At 37.3% G+C, this 18,996-nt stretch overlaps 1 protein-coding gene across 1 annotated transcript in view; it reads left to right on the top strand.

The window, feature by feature from the left end:
* Nucleotides 1–18,591, top strand: part of CATSPERE (catsper channel auxiliary subunit epsilon) — a 193,828-nt gene extending 175,237 nt beyond the window's left edge. Inside the window, exons 20-23 of the mRNA XM_041749540.1 lie at nt 4,849–4,935; nt 6,011–6,168; nt 10,733–10,786; nt 18,214–18,591. Of these exons, the coding sequence (XP_041605474.1) occupies nt 4,849–4,935; nt 6,011–6,168; nt 10,733–10,786; nt 18,214–18,367 (453 nt within the window). The 3' untranslated portion in view covers nt 18,368–18,591. The remainder of the gene's footprint in view (nt 1–4,848; nt 4,936–6,010; nt 6,169–10,732; nt 10,787–18,213) is intronic.
* The last annotated feature ends 405 nt before the right edge of the window (nt 18,592–18,996 follow it).

Genomic DNA, 18,996 nt, shown 5'->3' with positions numbered 1-18,996 from the left:
AAGGAAATGCCCAGAATTATGCATAGGGAGATAAACTGATTGAAAATATAGACAAGAACATAATGGAGATTCACTGCCTACATCTAAGGACTGGAGTCCTAAAAATAAAGGGGAGAGAGTATTGGCCAGAAGCAATATTTTCCCAAAAGATAAAAGACATCAAGGCACAGAAAAAGTAACCTGGATCCAGAAACACTACAGTAAAATTTATTTGGCCACTTAAAAGCGGCCAAAACAAAAAAAAAGAAGTTACCCTCAAAAGAGTAGCTATAAGACTTAAAGCTGGTTTCTCTATAGAAATAATGCAAACCAGAAAACTTTGAACAAAATTTTTTTTCTTTTCCTCCCCCCCTTTTTTACTGGGGAAGGGCAGATGGAGAGTGAGAGAGAGAATCTGAAGCAGTCTCAATACCCAGCATGGAACCCAACACAGGGCTATGATCTCATGACCCTGAGATCATGACCTGACCAAAATCAAAAGTCAGATGCTTAACCCACTGAACTACCCAGGTGCCCCTGCATAAAAATAAATTACTGAAAGAAAAGAAATCCCAAATCTAAAATTCTATATGCAATGAAAATAGCCTTTTTTTGAAAATAGCCTTTTAAAGATGAAAATGAAACACCCAAGAAACAAAAAAATCCAATCATGAAATGGGCAGAAGACATGAACAGAAATTTCACCAAAGAAGACATAGACATGGCCAACAAGCACATGAGAAAATGCTCTGCATCACTTGCCATCAGGGAAATACAAATCAAAACCACAATGAGATACTACCTCACACCACTGAGAATGGCAAAAATTAACAAGACAGGAAACAACAAATGTTGGGGAGGATGTGGAGAAAGGGGAAGCCTCTTGCACTGTTGGTGGGAATGTGAACTGGTACAGCCACTCTGGAAAACAGTGAGGAGTTTCATCAAAGAGTTAAAAATAGAGCTACCCTATGACCCAACAATTGCACTGCTGGGGATTTACCCCAAAGATACAGATGTAGTGAAACGCCGGGACACCTGCATCCCAATGTTCATAGCAGCAATGTCCACAATAGCCAAACTGTGAAAGGAGCCTCAATGTCCTTCAACAGATGACTGGATAAAGAAGCTGTGGTGTATATATACAATGGAATATTACTCAGCCATCAGAAAGGACGAATACCCACCATTTGCTTTGACGTGGATGGAACTGGAGGGTATTATGCTGAGTGAAGTAAGTCAATTGGAGAAGGACAATCATCATATGGTTTCACTCATATGGGGAATATAAGAAATAGTGAAAGGGATTATAAGGGAAAGGAGGGAAAATGAGTGGGAAAAATTAGAGAGAGAGACAAACCATGAGAGACTCCTAACTCTGGGAAACAAACAAAGGGTTGCAGAAGGGGAGGTGGGTGGGAGGGTGGGGTAACTGAGTGACAGGCATTGAGGAGGGCACTTGATGGGATGAGCACTGGGTGTTATACTATATTTTGGCAAATTGAATTTCAAAAAAAACAAAAAACAATAAAGATGAAAATGAACAACAGATAATGCTCTAAAAGACATGAAATTAGAAGAGGAAAATTTTTAAAGTTAAAAGAAACAGTGAGATAAAAAAGATTCAAGAGAAAGTGACAAATACTGAAGACAGCCAAAGAAGATCCAATACATAAGTAAATGGATGCCCTGAAGAAGAAATCCAGAACAAAGGAACCAAACCATTGCTTATATTCAAGAAAACATCTCTACCTGCTCTAAGTAAAAAAAGGCTTGAAGCTTCATATTGAAAGAGCATAGCAGATAATCAAGAATATCAGATCAGAACAGCCAACCCAAGTGACCATGTAGGCAAAAAAAAAAAAAAGAAAGAAAGAAAGAAAAGGAAGGAAGCAACTTACATATAAAGAAAATAAAACTCTAATTTTTATAGCAATGCTTTATGCCAGGAAAAGATGGAGTAAAATGTTTGATACTAAAGGAAAATAAGCATAAGCTAAGGATTTTATATTCAGCAAAACCAATGACTCTAGAAAAGGCACAAACTGCTATTAATATGTAAAAGCTCAGATGATATTGTTCCCATGAGCCCAAGGCTAAATAATAACCTTCAAACCACCAAAATCACTAAAGAGATATCAACATAAGAACCAGAGGAAGCATAATGGAGTATAGAGTTACAAAACTGAAGCAAAGTGAGGATGGAAAGGGAAAGAGGATAGTATATAGTAGATGTATTCTCTGACAGTATAGATATAATACAGCTATAAAATATGCTAGGAGAATATAAGAATATGAGAGTGTATACCTGGGGGAAATATAACTGTTTTTCAGTAATCACAATAGTGGGAGTAGTATTTGTATTAGTTATTCTGATCTTGTAAGGTATGTAATGTGAGATATTCTAATACTATCACTCTTCACCAAATGTTTTTGGCATAAAAGCAGGGAGATATGCATGAAATATAGAAGAAGTTAGACAAAACATCCTGAATTTGATTAGGACTCAATGTAAACTCATGAGGTATTGGAAACTTATGTGATCTGGATATAAATACATAAATATATTGTTCAGAGAGATAGAGACAAATTTTCCTACACTGTCCATTAAAATCCCTAGAAACACAACTAATCAATAGCAGTAAGTGTCCTCAGTTCCCAGATCATTGTCTTGAAATATCATTTCCGGCTAAAAATAACTGGGGATTCTTAAATAGATAGCTGATTCCAAGCCTGGGAGAGGAAATGTACACAATGAGTTTGGAATACTTTGACATATCCAATAGCAAGGAAGTATCAAAGACTACTAGGGCCTTGTCAAAAGTAATCAGAAGTTAACATGAAGAGGTTGGCCAAAGATGGGACAATTAAGATGAGCTTTCTTAAGGGTAGTTATTGCAATATTGCTAAAATCCATTAAATATGTTAAACCTATGAGTTCATAATGATTTTTTCAAAAAGATCACCTTTGGAAAATGATAGGAAATCAACTCTTTATTTTTAAAACTGTCAAATAAAGGGAAAGTCACCAATATTTATCCTCAAATGAACTATACCAGAGGATAACCAAATTGTAGAAAAGGGGAGGCATCTCTTTACGTTTCTAGTTGACTAAAAAAAAAGATAGAATTAGAATATACCTATTTTAAACCCAAATAATAAAAAATAAAAATAAAAATAAACCCAAATAATAAAGGTTACTATAAACAGATTTAACAAATTTGACAATGAAGAAATGGATAAAATAGACAAATGCCTTGAAAAAAAAGAATTTACCAAAGTTTCTTATATTCTTCTTTTTTTCCCAAAGTTTCTTATATTCTAAGAAAGAAATAGACATCTCTACTCTCAGATGGCTTTCCCATCCACCAAACATTTAAGGAAAATTTTCCTTCAGCTTTCTAAAAATTCTTCCAGAGTATTTGGGTGGGAAGAGCACTTTCCAACTCATTTTGTGAATCTAGGAGGACCTGATGAGGACCTTAAAAGAAAAGGAAATTATGAGCTAATCTCACCTATGACCACAGATTCAAAGCACCTAACCAAAACACTAGCAAATCAAACTCAGCAATATATTTAAAAATCACACATCCAGACAAGTTTTACTTCATAAATGAAGAGTTGGAATATCATTTGAAAGTTTAAAAAATCCACTATACTAACAGAATAAAGAAGAATAGGCATGGATTATTATAGTAGTTGAAAAGTCATTCTACTAAAAATTATTTATACATAACATTACTTTTAAAATAAGTCTTGGAATTCTCAGGGTCTTGAGTTTAAGCCCAACATTGGGCATGGAGCCTACGAGAGAGAGAGAGAGAGAGAGAGGAAGAAAGAAAGAAAGAAAGAAAGAAAGAAAGAAAGAAAGAAAGAAAGAAAGAAAGAAAGAAAGAAAGAAAATAACACCAAAAATAACTCTTAGAAAACTATAAGTATATGGTAACTTCCTTGACCTAATAGTATGTAAGTACAAAAAAAAAAAAAAAACCCTTATAAAGCATCTTAATTAATAGTGAAAATTTGAAAGCTTTCTCTCTGAAGTCAGGAGTGAAACAAGGGTGCCAGCTATCACCACTTTTGTTACAACATTGTTTCTGATCCCTGTAATAAGCAAACAATAAACAGTTAAAAGTATAAGAATTGGAAAGGAAGCAATAAGACTGCCATATTCACAAATAACATGACCTCATGTGAAACACTTAAAATTAATAAGTGAGTTTAAGAAATTCTTTTCAGGGATCCCTGGGTGGCGCAGCGGTTTGGCGCCTGCCTTTGGCCCAGGGCGCGATCCTGGAGACCCGGGATCGAATCCCACGTCGGGCTCCCGGTGCATGGAGTCTGCTTCTCCCTCTGCCTGTGTCTCTGCCTCTCTCTCTCTCTCACACTGTGTGCCTATCATAAATAAATAAAAATTAAAAAAAAAAAAAAAGAAATTCTTTTCATACAAGGTCAATATACAATATATCCTCTGTATATCAGCAAACATTTAATAATGAAAAGAAATATATATTTTTCAATGACATTAAATAAATACTTAGGAATAAATTTATATACTTAAATGTGTGTGCAATTTTTTATTACATTTTTGTTAACTCCAGTTAGTTAACATACAGTGTAATGTTAGTTTCGGGTATACAATATAGTGATTCAACACTTCCATACAACAGCTAGTGCTCATCACAACAGGTGCACTCCTTAATCCCCATCACTTGTTTCACCCATCCCCCACCCACCTCCTTTCTGGCAACCACCAGTTTGTTCTCTACAGCTCTCTACAGAGTTTGTTTCTTGGTTTGTCTCTCTTTTTTTTTTTTTCCTTTGATGGTTTGTTTCTTATATTCCTATTTGTACAATTTTTTTTGGCAGAGTGGCTGTTTAAATGAAGCCCAGACGTGGAAGTCAATGACTGAGCTTAACAAGCACCTCCCACTAGAAGAAGCCTGGGGACCTGAGGTAAGGAAAATATTACCTAGCAAATCTTATTTACAATAACTAATTTGGCATTTCAGCATTAACAAAAGTTTGATGGAAACATTTTGGTTTTAATTTTTTTGTTTTTGCAAATCAAATCCAACTTTTCTATTGGATTAATACCGTAATTTCAAAAATGCATCACCTTAATTTCTGTTTGAGTTTCCAGTGCTCCTGTGTTACTAACAATTTTGTATTAATCTTTTTCTGTTGAAAATCTGTGTTTACAGATTTACTAAATATCTGACAAACATATTGAAGCATTGACTCTAAAGTAAACACCCGAACTTTCAATTCTTATACAACTGAAAGATCATTTATGAATGCCAGCTATTATTCCTATACTGATTTCAATTTTTTTCAATCAAACTTTCTTGAATTGAAATTAATTTATGTTATTTGGAGAATCAGTATCTCATAATAATATCTCATAAATAAAAGTGACCTCTATGATACCTAGCCTATAAAATCTAAACCCTACAATAGGAATGTTACTTTGCTTCTTCATCAGAATCTGTGCATGTCAAGACAGAGATACATACAATTGTACTATCCTCTGTAGTCCTAGCTCCAAACATCCCACTTTCCATCCACCACTCCCTATCCTTCTGGCAACATAACCCTAGAACCTTGACTCTAACAATCCTTTCAACAATCCTTCAAAATGACCCTGCCCATCTCGCCCCAGCCCCAGGTTCTCTCCTTGCTTTTTATGAAGCTGAAATTCCATGGTCAATAATTCTATCACTCTATTAATGTGTGCCCTCAATTCCTTCCTCCATCTCAGTTCTTCAGACTTGTGTGGCTAAGTCACAGCCCTAGTTAAATCTCAACTATCTGCCTTGGCAGCTGACTGTGGTCAGAGGAATATTGATTTATTTCACCTTGATTTCATGATTAAAACAGTTCTGTAATACTGTCCAACAAACATAAAAGTATTTCTCCAGTTCATTCCCTTTTCCTTTCTAGGTATTGCATACCTTCTCCTCTCTACAATCTCCAACACCTCTTCCCCTACAGAAGGACCTCAAGGTTTTTGTCTTTGTTTCCCATTCAGAACTATAAGCACTGTTTCTCTTATGCTATTGGAAAACCAGGAGACTTAAATCAACCATATGAGATAATCAACAAGTCTAACTATAACCATTTAGTTTGGCCCGAGGACCATTCTGGAATGTATGTGTTTCGTGTGAAGATCCTGGATCCAAACTATAGGTGAATATAAATATTTTATTGTTATAGTTTTAACATTTATTTAAAGGGATAATGATGAGATCAAATGAAATTTCTGCTCTACTCTACAAAGTCCAAAAAATGTATTACACTAAAACATGGCAACATTACATAAGGCAAGAGGGAAGAAAATGCCTAGTAGGAAAAATTAAAATGCCATAGAATCTGGGGTCACCATTACTAGAAGAGGTTGACCAACTCAAAAAAATATCTGCATCCCCATGTTCATCACAACATTATTACAATAGCCAAGACATGGAAGCAACCTTAGTGTCCACTAATGAATAAATGATAAAGAAAAGGTGGTGTATATATAAGTATACAATGGAGTATTATTCAGCCATAAAGAAGAAGGAAATCCTTTATCTCAAGAAAGAAGAAATATCTCAAACAACTCAACTTTGAACTAGCAAGGCTGAAAACCTTCCAAGATCAGGAACAAAGATGAATGACTATGAACAACTCTTCATAGAACTAGAAAAAGAACAAACAAAGCCAGAGTTAGTAAAAGGAAGGAAATAACAAAGATCAGAGAGGAAATAAATTTGAATAGAGACTAAAAAGATAATAGGAAAGATCAATGAAACTAAGAGTTGGTTTTTGAAAAGATAAATAAAATAGACAAAATTTTAGGTAGCCCTAATAAGAAAAAAAGAGAGAGGACTCAAAATCAGAAAATAAAGAGAAGTTACAACTGATACCAAAAGAATATATAGGATAAAAGACTACTATGAGCAACTATATACCAATAAATTAGACAACCTAAAAAGAATGGGTAAATTCTTAGAAACATACAACCTACCAAGACTGAATCATAAAAAATAAATAAATAAATAAATAAATAAAAAATAAAAAAACAGGAAAACCTGATCAGACTGATTACTAGTAAGGAGAGCAAATCAGTAAGAAAATAAATAAATAAAATAGATAGATAGATAGATAGATAAATAAATAAATAAATAAATAAATAAATAAAACCTCACAACAAACAAAAGTCCAAGACAAGATGGCTTCACTGGTAAATTCTACCAAACATTTAAAGAACAATATCCAAAAAAAAAAAAAAAAATAAAGAACAATATCCTTCTCAAACCCTTCCAAAAATACAAGAGGAAGGAATCTTTATAAACTTATTCTATGAGGCCAACATTACTAATACAAAAGCCAGACAAGGATACCACAAGAAAAGAAAATTACAGGTCGATATCCTTGATGACCATAGATATAAAAATCCTCAATGAAATATTAGCAAACCAAATTCAACAATGCATTAAAAAGGATCATATGCTATAATCAAGTGGGATTTATTCTAGGGATGCAAGGATGATTCAACATCTGCAAATTAATCACTGTGATATGCCACCTTAACAAAATAAAGGATAAAAATCATATGATTGGGGTACCTGTGATCAAGCTCTGCATCAGGCTCCCTGCATGGAGCTTCTCCCTGTGCCTCTCTGAGAAATGTCTCTGCCCCTCTTTCTGTGTCTCTCATGAATAAATAAATAAAATTTTAAAAAACCATATGATCATCTCAATAGATGTAAAAAGCTTTTGACAAAATTCAACATTCATTTATTATAAAAACTCTCAACAAAGTGAGTGTAGAGGGAACATACCTCAACATAATAAAAGCTATACATGACAAGTCCACAGCTAACATCATACTCAATGATGAAAAGGTGAAAGCCTTTCCTCTAAGATCAGGAACAAAGATGAGAAACAAAAATGCCCCCTTTTATTTTTATTCCACATAGAATTGGAAGTCCTATCCAAAACAATTAGGCAAGAAAAAAAATGTTTTAAGCATACAAATCAGAAAGGAAGAAGCAAAATTTTCACTATTTGCAGATGATATGGCATTATATTCGGAAAACACTAAAGACTCCACAAAAAACCTGTTCTCATCAACAGCCTCATCTATGACTACAGCAAAAAGAATAAAATGCTTGGGTATAAATTTAACCAAGGACATGAGAAACCTAGACAAATAAAGACCTAGACATGATAAAAGAAGTTGTAGAAGACACTAATGAATGGAAAGATATTTCATGCTCATGGATTAGAAGAACAAATATTGTTAAAATGTTCATACTACCCAAAGCAATCTACAATACAGACTCAATGCAATCCCTATCAAAATTGCAATGGCAATCTTCACAGAATTAGAACAATCCTAAAATTTGTATGGAAGACAAAATAAAAACCGAAACAGCCAAAACCATCTTGAGAAAGAACACAAGGAGAGGCATCACACTACTTGATTTCAAATTATACTACAAAGCTATAGTAATCAAAACAGTATGGTACTGGCAGAAAAACTGACACATACATCAATGGAAAAGAATAGAAAGCCCAGAAATAAACCATTCTTATGTATCTATTCATTACAAAGGAGACAAGAATACATATATAGCAGGGAAAGGACAATCTCTTCGATGAGTGGTGTAGGGGAAACTGGAAAGCCACATGTAAAAGAATGAAACTAGACCACTGTCTCACACCATACACAAAAATTAACTTAAAATGGATTAAAGACTTGAATGTAAGACCTTATACCATAAAACTCTTGGAAGAAAACAGGGAGTAAGCCCTTTGACTTCAGTCTTAGCCATGATTTTTTGGACTTGACACCAAAAGCAAAGGCAACAAAAATGAAAATAAGCTAAATAAATGAAAAGGCTTTTGTATAAAAAAAAAAAAAAAAACTACTGTACAGCAAAGGAAACCATCAACAAAAAGAAAAGTCAACCTATGGAAATCACACATCCAAAAAGGGGTTAGTATACCAAATATACAAAGAACTCCTACAATACAATACAAAAACAAATAATCCAGTTATAAAATAGGCGAAGGGGATGCCTGGGTGGCGCAGCGGTTCGGCGCGTGCCTTTGGCCCAGGGCGCGATCCTGGAGACCCGGGATCGAATCCCACATCCGGCTCCCGGTGCATGGAGCCTGCTTCTCTCTCTGCCTCTCTCTCTCTCTCTCTCTCTCTCTCTCTCTCTCTGTGACTATCATAAATAAATAATAATTAAAAAATTATTAAAATAAAATAAAATAGGCGAAGATCTGAGTAGACCTTCTTCCAAGACATACAGATGGCCAACAGGCATATGAAAAGGTACTCAACATCACTAACCATCAGGGAAATGCAAATCAAAAGCTAAGGTATTATCAGTAAGATATCACCTCATACCAGTTAGAATAGCTATTCTCAAAAAGACAAGAGATAACAAGTATTGGCAAAGATGTGGAAAAAAGAGAATCCTGTGCACTTTCGGTGGGAATGTAAATTGGCACAGCCACTATGGAAATCACTATGGAGTTTCCTCAAAAAGCTAAAAATAGAATACCATATGATCCAGCAATTCCTCCCCTAGATAAGAAAATGAAAACACTAACTTGAAAAGATGCATCCTCATGCTCATTGCAGCATTATTAATGGCAGCCAAGATATGGAAACGATGTATGTGTCCATCAATGATGAATGGATAAAGCAGATGTGAGATAGATTCCATTATATCTAAATATATAATGGAATATTATTCAGCCATAAAAAGAAGGAAATCTTGTCATTTGCTACAACATGGATGGACCTTGAAGGCATTATTCTAGAGTCTACTTTGGTTTGAATCCTAATTTTGCCATTGGCAGATATGCCATCATAAGCAACTTGCCTAGTCTCTGAGCTTCTTTCTTTATTTGTAAATTGAGTCTATAAAACTTATCTCACAATATTCTGAGAATTAAAGTACCCAGGTAAAAATCCCTAATTTTGCTCAATCAAGTTAAAATTCTTTCTTCTCTCTCCTCCACATGAAAATAGGTGAAATGTTATCATTAATGTTTATTTAGCTCTGTCTTGTCTCATCCCAAGCAATCTGCTAAATCATGAAAGATACTCAGTAACTTTAGAAATAATACACGGTGCCCTATATCAAGTTCCCAACACTCTTAGCTTCCTGAGTCAGCCTATATCAGGTAAATGTCACAGGCTCTTTGATTAGAACAACCTAAATTCAAATCCCAGCTCTGCTACTAACAACTGTGCAAACTTTTGCAAGTAGGTTAATCTACCTGAGCCTCTGTTTCTTCATCCAAAAGAAAGGGTTGCTATGAGGATTAAGCAGATAATTCATGTAGAGCATTTGGTACGCTGCCTGGTACACAGCAAATGCTCAGTTAGTATTCATTTTCAATAAGTACTAATGCTCAGAAAAACATTATTATTATTATTATTATTATTATTATTATTATTATTATTATTGCTGTCCCCTTGGGACCCACTATCAAAACGATGTGAAGATATTAGAAGAGCAGTGAGTTTACACTGACAAACTCAGAAATCGTGCAGCAAGCTGCCCAAGCCACACGTATGGAAAAATCACCACAGCTATGATGTCACTATTCTCTCCATTACTGAGAAACTGACATCTTCATTATTAATTTGATTAATGATAGATCATTACCATTAAGATTTGGAGGGAGTCTTTTAATATGTTGAACTTAATTTAATCTTTAATATTATTTTTCTCATTTGCAGTTTTTGTAACCTGACAACTATATTTGCAATAGAGACCTTTGGAATGATTCCCAGGTAATGTCTGCTGCCTAATCAGACTTTTGTGAGGGAAGTTGTAAAACAAGGGGTGACAGCCAAAACAGCAAAGGCACCTGTCCCCCATTTCTCTGGGACCCTATGCGTGACATCCTCAAATTGTATGTATCAATTATCCCAGGGATACAGCAGGAAGGAATTTCTGAGAATTGTTTGTACAGCTGGGGTCCCATCCCCTTAGCCGCCACTGTCTTCCCATCACACAGGTCTAACCTCTCCTTAAGGAGATGATAGGCTGCAGATCATAGGCTACAGAAGGGAGGACTGTGAGGAGACAGTGGCCGTGCCCCATTGACCCTGAGTCAGTCCTCAACCACTGACCATCATTCTTTTTATTATTATTATTATTAAATTTAATTAACATATAATGTATTACTAGTTTCAGAGGTAGAGGTCAGTGATCCACCAGTCTTATATAACACCCAGTGCTCATTACATCATATGCCCTCCTTAATGCCCATCACCCAGTAACCCCTTCCCCCTACCCCCCTCCCCTCCAGTGACCCTGTTTGTTTCCTATGATTAAGTCTCTTATGATTAGTCCCCTTCTCTGATTTCATCTTGTTTTATTTTTTCCTCTCTTCCCTTATGATCCCATTTTGTTTCTTAAATTCCACATGTGAATGAGATCAGATGACCATTGTCTTTCTCTATTTCACTTAGCATAATATCCTCTAGTTCCAAACATGTCATTGAAATGGCAGCATTTTATTCTTTCTGATGGCTAAGTAATATTCCATTGTATATAGACCACATCATCTTTATCCATTCATCTGTCAATGGACATCTGGGCTCTTTCCATAGTTTGGCTGTTATGGACATTGCTGCTATAAACATTGGGGTGCAGGTGCCCCTTCAGATCACTACATTTGTATCTTTGGGGTAAATAACCATAGTGTGATTGCTGGGTCATAGGGTAGCTGTATTTTTAACTTTTTGAGGAACCTCTATACTGTTTTCCAGAGTGGCTACATCAGTTTGTATTCCCACCAATAGTATAAGAGAGTTCCCCTTTCTCTGCATCCTTGCCAACATCTATCATTTCCTTACTTGTTAATTTTAGCCATTCTGACTGATGTGAGGTAGTATCTCACTGTGGTCTTGATTTGTATTTCCCTGATGCCAAGTGATGTGGAGCATTTTTCATGTGTCTGTTGGCCATTTGTATGTCTTCTTTGGAGAAATATCTGTTCATGTCTTCTGTCCATTTCTTGACTGGATTATTTGTTCTTTGGATGTTGAGCCATCATTCCAATGCATCCAGGAATCAGGTAGTAAAGGCACTTTCCTGGATTCCAGTTTCCTTGGAGAGCAGAGTAAAAGGTCGTAATGCTAACACTGGGATCACAAATGACTTTGCTTCTCTGTCCTATGCCTGGTTTTTTGTTTTTGCCCTTTTGTAAAATATTAAACAAAATGAAAGACAAACAATGAAGTTATGCATGGCCCTACTTTAAATATTACTGACTCCTTGATGTTTTGTGCCAGTGGAAGATTAATAGTGTAAATAATCTACAAATGAGATAAGCCACTTGTTATTTCTAAGTGACATTGGGAAACATCTGTGGCCTTTGGCAGTGACTTCTCTTCCTCACTATGCTATGTTTGATTTAGATGAATATTAAGAACATACGTGCATCCATATGATTGCTATGTTTGATTTAGATGAATATTAAGAACATACGTGCATCAAAGTACCCCCCACCAGAAGGGGACTTGATGAGTTGGAGAGAGGACAGTGAAGGAGGATTTCACCTGTTTGCCCCAACTCATCTCCTGGAGCTGGATTCCAGCAGCTCCAGGGAATATAGTGCAGCCTAGGGGTCTTCCATAGGTTAGTGACTGCAGCTTGGTCTCCGTTACACCTGAGCCTTGAAGTGGGAACAGAAGCAGAGCAAGGGTTAGCTAGTGGTGACCACTTTCCTACCGAGAAAGCCCTTTTCATGAGCAAACAGAGACTGGAGATCAAGCTGTAGGAGGCAAAGATCTTGGTACTTCCTTGTCCTCTAGTCCAGTACTCAAACACTTCCCCAAATTTTTCACTGTGTCCTTTGGAGTTGTTAGCATATAACCAACCAACTCACCTAAATCTTCAACCATCCTCTGAACTCTCCTTCTAGGTCCCTCTAACCCCAGAGGGCACTGCTTCACCTTTAGCCCTCTAGAGTAATAGCTGTTTATTTTCCATTGATCCCTGGGTGCCTCAGGGTGCCATTACCACCTCCCAACCATTATCTATTCTGGGTCTATTAAAACAAAACCAAAAAAAAATTTTTTTAAACACACACCTTTTTTTTTTACTTACTATTTCCTTACATTTCAAAGTGTATTACTTCAATAATACTTACTAGTACTTCTTTACCCCTCTGGGATTTGCTCCCCACCGCCAACCTCCAACTACCTACTTTCTCTGATTACACCTGAGCAGCCAAGGATTGGTAAAGAAAGTTACACAACAGGGCAGATTAATCACCAACTTCATATAGGTTGCCAGCAATACCTGAGTCTCTCTCTGGTGAACCAATATCCCCACTCTCCATAACTACCTCAGGCCTTATCGAATCAGCTTCCTCCTTGGACCATCTTTCCTTAACAAACATCAGGTGAGCTTGTTCGCCATTACAAAGACATTAGGAGGCTGCAGGCAGGAACACTCCTGATTCCTGATTCCAAACTCATAAACCTACTATCATCTATATCCATTCTCTCTTTTTTCCATCCTGTTACAATTAAAGATTATTCCTCCTCTTTAAATATAATTCTTCTACTTATGCTTTGAACCCTCTTACTTTCCACTTTCTAAGGAAACTTCAAAGCAATTACTTCTTTTCTCTTTTATATATTCAACTTTCCCTCTCAATAAGATCCTCCCCACAGGCTTTTAATCACCTCCCAAGTTTTTTTTTTAAGATTTTATTCATTCATGAGAGACACAGAGAGAGAGGCAGAGACATAGGCAGAGGGAGAAGCAGGCTCCCTGCGGGGAACCCGATGCAGCACTTGATCCCAGGACCCCGGGATCACTCCCTGAGCCAAAGGCAGATGCTCAATCACTAAGCCACCCAGGTGCCCCCACCCCCCATGTTTTAAATTTAAATAAATAAATAAAACCGCAACCTCCTATCCCCCTCCAGCTGCCATTCTCTCTCCCTCCTCTTTTGTGAGACAAAGTTCTCCAAACGCTTGTCTACATAACTTCTTTTTCCCTATATTTTATCCCTTTTTCCCTAATCCACTCACTCAGCTCTTTGTCTTACTACTCCACCAATGACCTGCCTGCGTTGGTTTCTGAATTAAATAAAACAGCCCCCTTTCCCAGTCTTGAAGCACTGGTCTCAAGAAAGGAGATGAACCTTCTTATTCAGCCTGGCCCTAGCTGTTTAGTGTCTCTCAAACCTTTGCTTGTCCAAGATACCTTCTTAGTTCTTAGGGTCCCCTAGTAGTTGAAGGTGTGCCAAGACCTGTCAGTGTCCCAAAGAAGACCCTCAATCAGCACCTAGATGCAAGCTAATTGGAAGCTGGACCCTCAGGCAGCAGCCTTTAAAGTATGCAAATAGAGCTCTTTCAGGAAAAGACTAGGAGATGAGTGTTTTTATCTGCTCCCCCTGCACCAAGTCTTGGGTTAATAGCCAGTAAAACTGAGTTTGTTTGTTAATCCTATACTACTAGAGAATGTGAGCTCTGCCAGCCACCAGAGCCAGGCAATAAAGGGTATGTCCCCTAGCCAGCAGCCATAGCAGTTGGGGCACCAGACGTGTTCACAGCTCCTTTCAGAAAGATACCGGTGACCTAGGTAGAAGCAGAGAGGGAACATCAGGATGGCACCTGCCACAGTCCCCAGTCTCTGGAGAGGATTGTAGCCAGTCCCTTGATTTGTGTTAAATCAGGAACCTAAACTTCAGGTTAAAAGCTGCAACCTTTTAACATAAACAAATAGGCCTCTTTCATGGAAAGACAGAGATGGGCATTTCAGTCTGCTGTCTCTGTGCTGAGGGGCAAAAGGGGGACTTAGCCACTGCAAGTCCATGGGACCCTTTTTGTTTGCTATAACCTTGTGGGTCTCATAGACACAAGCCCAGTTGGCTTTCAGAGCTAAGTGTTTGAGGCACCCGTCCCTCAGGTGGAACTCGTGTAAGTTGGGCCTCTAAACATTGAGTCCAAACTCTTTACTCTTCAGGAGAAGCTGGAGTTGAGAGTTCCCTCCCAGTTGTATGTTGCTATGCTGGGTGTGGGATTTACAGTGAGACTATCCTAGTTTCTTCTACCCATTTTGATGTGGGTAGATTTTTTTCTCATTTGCCCAATGTGTAGATGTTGCTCAGCTAGTTTCTGGATTTCTTTTGAAGGGAACTGTTCCGTAGGTAGCTTTGGCATGGGTGTGACCATGGAAGGAGGTGAGTTCAGGAACCTCCTATGTCACCATCTTGAACTGGAACTGGCCTACACTGAACCTGATAGATATTTTCCTGTCCTCATCTTATCTCATGTTTCATTGGTGTTGACTTTTCCTTTGTTTTTTTGTTTTGTTTTGTTTCGTTTTTTACTTTTCCTTTGACTGCTGTATTGCTTTATGGGTTTTCCTAAACTTCTATAGCCACTCCTTCTCAAGTAAAGAGAGGCTTGACCTCCTTCACCATCCAATAAATATTGATTTCCCTCAGGGCTCAGCATTGGTCTTGGGAGCTTCTCACTTTGGCAAGCTCATCCATACTCGTGGTTTCAGTAAGCATCTATATACACATGACTCCTGAATCATATCTCTAACCCATCCAGAGCCATACATCCCACCGTCTATTAACTTCTTCTCTTAGATGGTTCAAAGACTAGTCAAACTGCACATGTCCAAAAATGATCTCATGATCTTATCACCCACTCCCTTCCCCCATTATTTCTCCCACTCTAAAAGGGATCCATCTAGGTAATTGCATACAGCCCTATGGGTCGTCATTGCACAGCTCCAAGAGAATCCATTCACATGGGCTATAATAAGAATGATGCCTTCTGATGATGAACATTGTGTGGCAACCCATTTTTCAGATTTCCTTATCTCAGGAAAGAGCATATTGAACCATACAAGCCAAACACCTATGAGTCAAAGAAAAAAAACCCAAACAAACAAAACCTGGGGTTGTGTTCATTTCTCTATCTCCAGCTCATCCAAACAGTCATTGGCTCCCATTCATTTAATCTCCTGAATTGCCCTTGAACAAATCCACTTCTTACCAGCCCCATCACCACCACTCCAATCCAAGCTACCATAGTCTCAGATGGGAACTACTGCAGTAGACACCTGACAGATTTCCCCTCATTCATTTCTATTTCTTCTGGTCCACTTTCTTCACTGGAGCCAAAGTGATCTTCTCAAATGCTAATTTTATAACTTGAAATCCTTAAGTTTCTTCCCATAAAATGATTAACTCTTCAACATGGCCTACAAGACCTTCCATGATCTGGTCCTGACCTGTTTCTCTAATCTCATATTATATTCCCCTAATCTTTTCTGCTCTAGACTCACCAACCTTCTTTCAGAAGGTCCCATACTCCATACTCTGTCCCACAGCAGGACCTTTGCACATGCTATTTCTTCTATCTGGCTACTCTTCCTTCCCTTCTTTATCTACTTAACTTCATGAACCACATTTCTACTTAATTCTTCAAATTTTAGGATAATCATCTTTTCCCCCATGGAGGCATTTCTTGACTGTATCACCAGGTTAAATCCTTCCTACAGTAAGTTTTCATTGTGTTGTATATCTCTCCTACTTAGTTCTTATGACAAGTGTAAGTTTATATTACTTTTCTCATCATTGATTAATAATTATGTCTCCACTAAAATGCAAGCTTTCTAAGGATGGGGACCATGTCAATTATTACACATTGTTTTTTCAAGCAAACCTGGCTTATATCAGATGATTTGTTGAGTTAGTTAATTAACTTGCAAGAAGGAAACCATTCAGTGGAACCAGGTTAAGCATGTATTCCCACAGGAGAAAGGTCAGAGTAAGAGGACTAGGGATCTTAGGAAACTGTAACACTGCAAATAAATAACTATGGCTTAAAAGGGAACCAAAAACTAAAGTCAGATACCAGGACACCAAATAGAAAGTACCACAGTGTTTGGCTCAAGCAATAAATAAATAAATGGGGAGGCACCCACACAGAGTGCCAGGTGAAGAGGGAGATGTCTGGCACCCAGCTTAAGATAGCATCTAATAAGTTGTATACACAGACACACACACATACACACACACAAACACACACAACCCTGGTTGACCCTCAGGCACCTCCAATTCAATAAACCCTAAAGTAAACCAACCATATGTATTTACACACTCTCACTATTGTGTTCTTCCCTCTGAATTTTATCAGTGAATGGTGATGGATAGCATCATAGTCACCTCATTCCAAAACTTGGGAGACATCCGTTACTTGCAAACCCCACATCTCAAAAATCCAAGATCAATCCAGTCTAACTTCTAAATCTGTCTGCTTCTCTCCATTTCCTCAGCCACTAATTTACTAAAGATCACCATCATAATTGCATTATTACAAAAACCTCATAACTGGTTTTCCTCCCTCTACATACATACTTCCCATTCATCCATTCTTCACCCTACAATCAGAATCATCCTTCCAAAATCCACACCTTGTAGTTTAATAAAAGCTGTCTCTCGGGGATCCCTGGGTTGCTCAGTGGTTTGGCGCCTGCCTTTGGCCCAGGGCGCAATCCTGGAGTCCCGGGATCGAGTCCTGTGTCGGGCTCCCGGTGTGGAGCCTGCTTCTCCCTCCTCCTGTGTCTCTGCCTCTCTCTCTCTCTACATCTATCATGAATAAATAAATATTTTTTAAAAAAAGCTGTCTCTCTCATCTCTAACCACCTCTCATTCTTCATCTCTACTACTCTGCCTACCACCTGAGTTCTAATCATGCTGAATTCGCTTTAGTTCCAGAATATCTAGAGCGATCTTAAGGTTTTCCCACACCTCTGTGACTTTGTGTGTGCATCTCCCTTAGCCTAAAACTCTATGCCCACCTGTTTCTTCCTCTATTTCCAGGTATTTTTATCTAGCGAAGCCATTTTAATGCCCCTAATCCTACTCCTACCCAGCCAACTCCTACCAATTCCCAGTTCAAAGGTCATGTGCACTGGAAGGTCTTCCTTGATGTCTGGCCCCCATGAATTTTATTTTTTCTCTAATTCTATTGATCACACTATTTCCCTCCCTAGTTGACCTCAAACACTAAGAGGCAAACATCCCGAGGGTAGACAGGATGTCTTACCCTTACACTTTACCTTTATGCAACTTTCTGTCAGTGGCATAAGAGCTAGCCATTCAAACGTTGTTTGACTAAATAAATTAACAAAGTGAATGATAACTTCTAATGACTTTTTTTTCTTATTTCAGTCCAAGTGGCTACCTGGTTGCTGCTTTCCTCTTTGTCCTGATGCTACTGTTCTTCAGTATTCTAGTTTTGAGCTATTTCCATTATATGAGGATTTATAAACAACAGATTTATGAACCAATTAACAGATATGAAAGAAAACAAAAGAATAATTAGGAAAAATGGAAGTTTGTTTAGTATGGATATATAGAGAGAGTGTGTGTATATATGTTTATATTACGAGTGTGTATGTGACCAAGAAATACTAAGAATAAACAGATAGTATGTGCTTATCAACAAAACAAGCTTATCAACACACTCAAGCCCCTGAAAAATGCTTTTAAATTACCCCAAGACAAATATTCTCAGATCTATTGTGTGTTATAAAATTAATTTTAAGGTGTTTGCCCTTACCTTAACATATTCTATATATTCTTACATGGCTTTTTACAAATTAAAAGAAAACTAAATTTAGCTATTAAAATACTTCCTAAGAATGAATGTAAATTTTTGAAAGTGTATAAGTGTGTCAAATATTTTTTGAGTGGGGTGGGGGAGGGATACAGGGAAAGGCTGGATCTCAAGACCTGATCTTGACATGACCCAAAATCAGGAGTTGAACGCTTAACCAACTGAGCCACCCAAGTGCCCCTGAAATATTATTATTTTGCACGAAACTTTTCATATGAAACCTTATGAAAAAAGCTTAATGTGTCCTAAACCTTATATGGCTATAGCTAATTTATGTATAAAAAACTTAATGTGTCCTAAATAGTCTGAAATATATTTCAGAAGTTTTTCTAGTA

This window comes from Vulpes lagopus, chromosome 1, assembly GCF_018345385.1.
Source record: "Vulpes lagopus strain Blue_001 chromosome 1, ASM1834538v1, whole genome shotgun sequence".
NCBI lineage: Eukaryota > Metazoa > Chordata > Mammalia > Carnivora > Canidae > Vulpes > Vulpes lagopus.
This window is presented reverse-complemented; position numbering and strand designations above follow the sequence as displayed.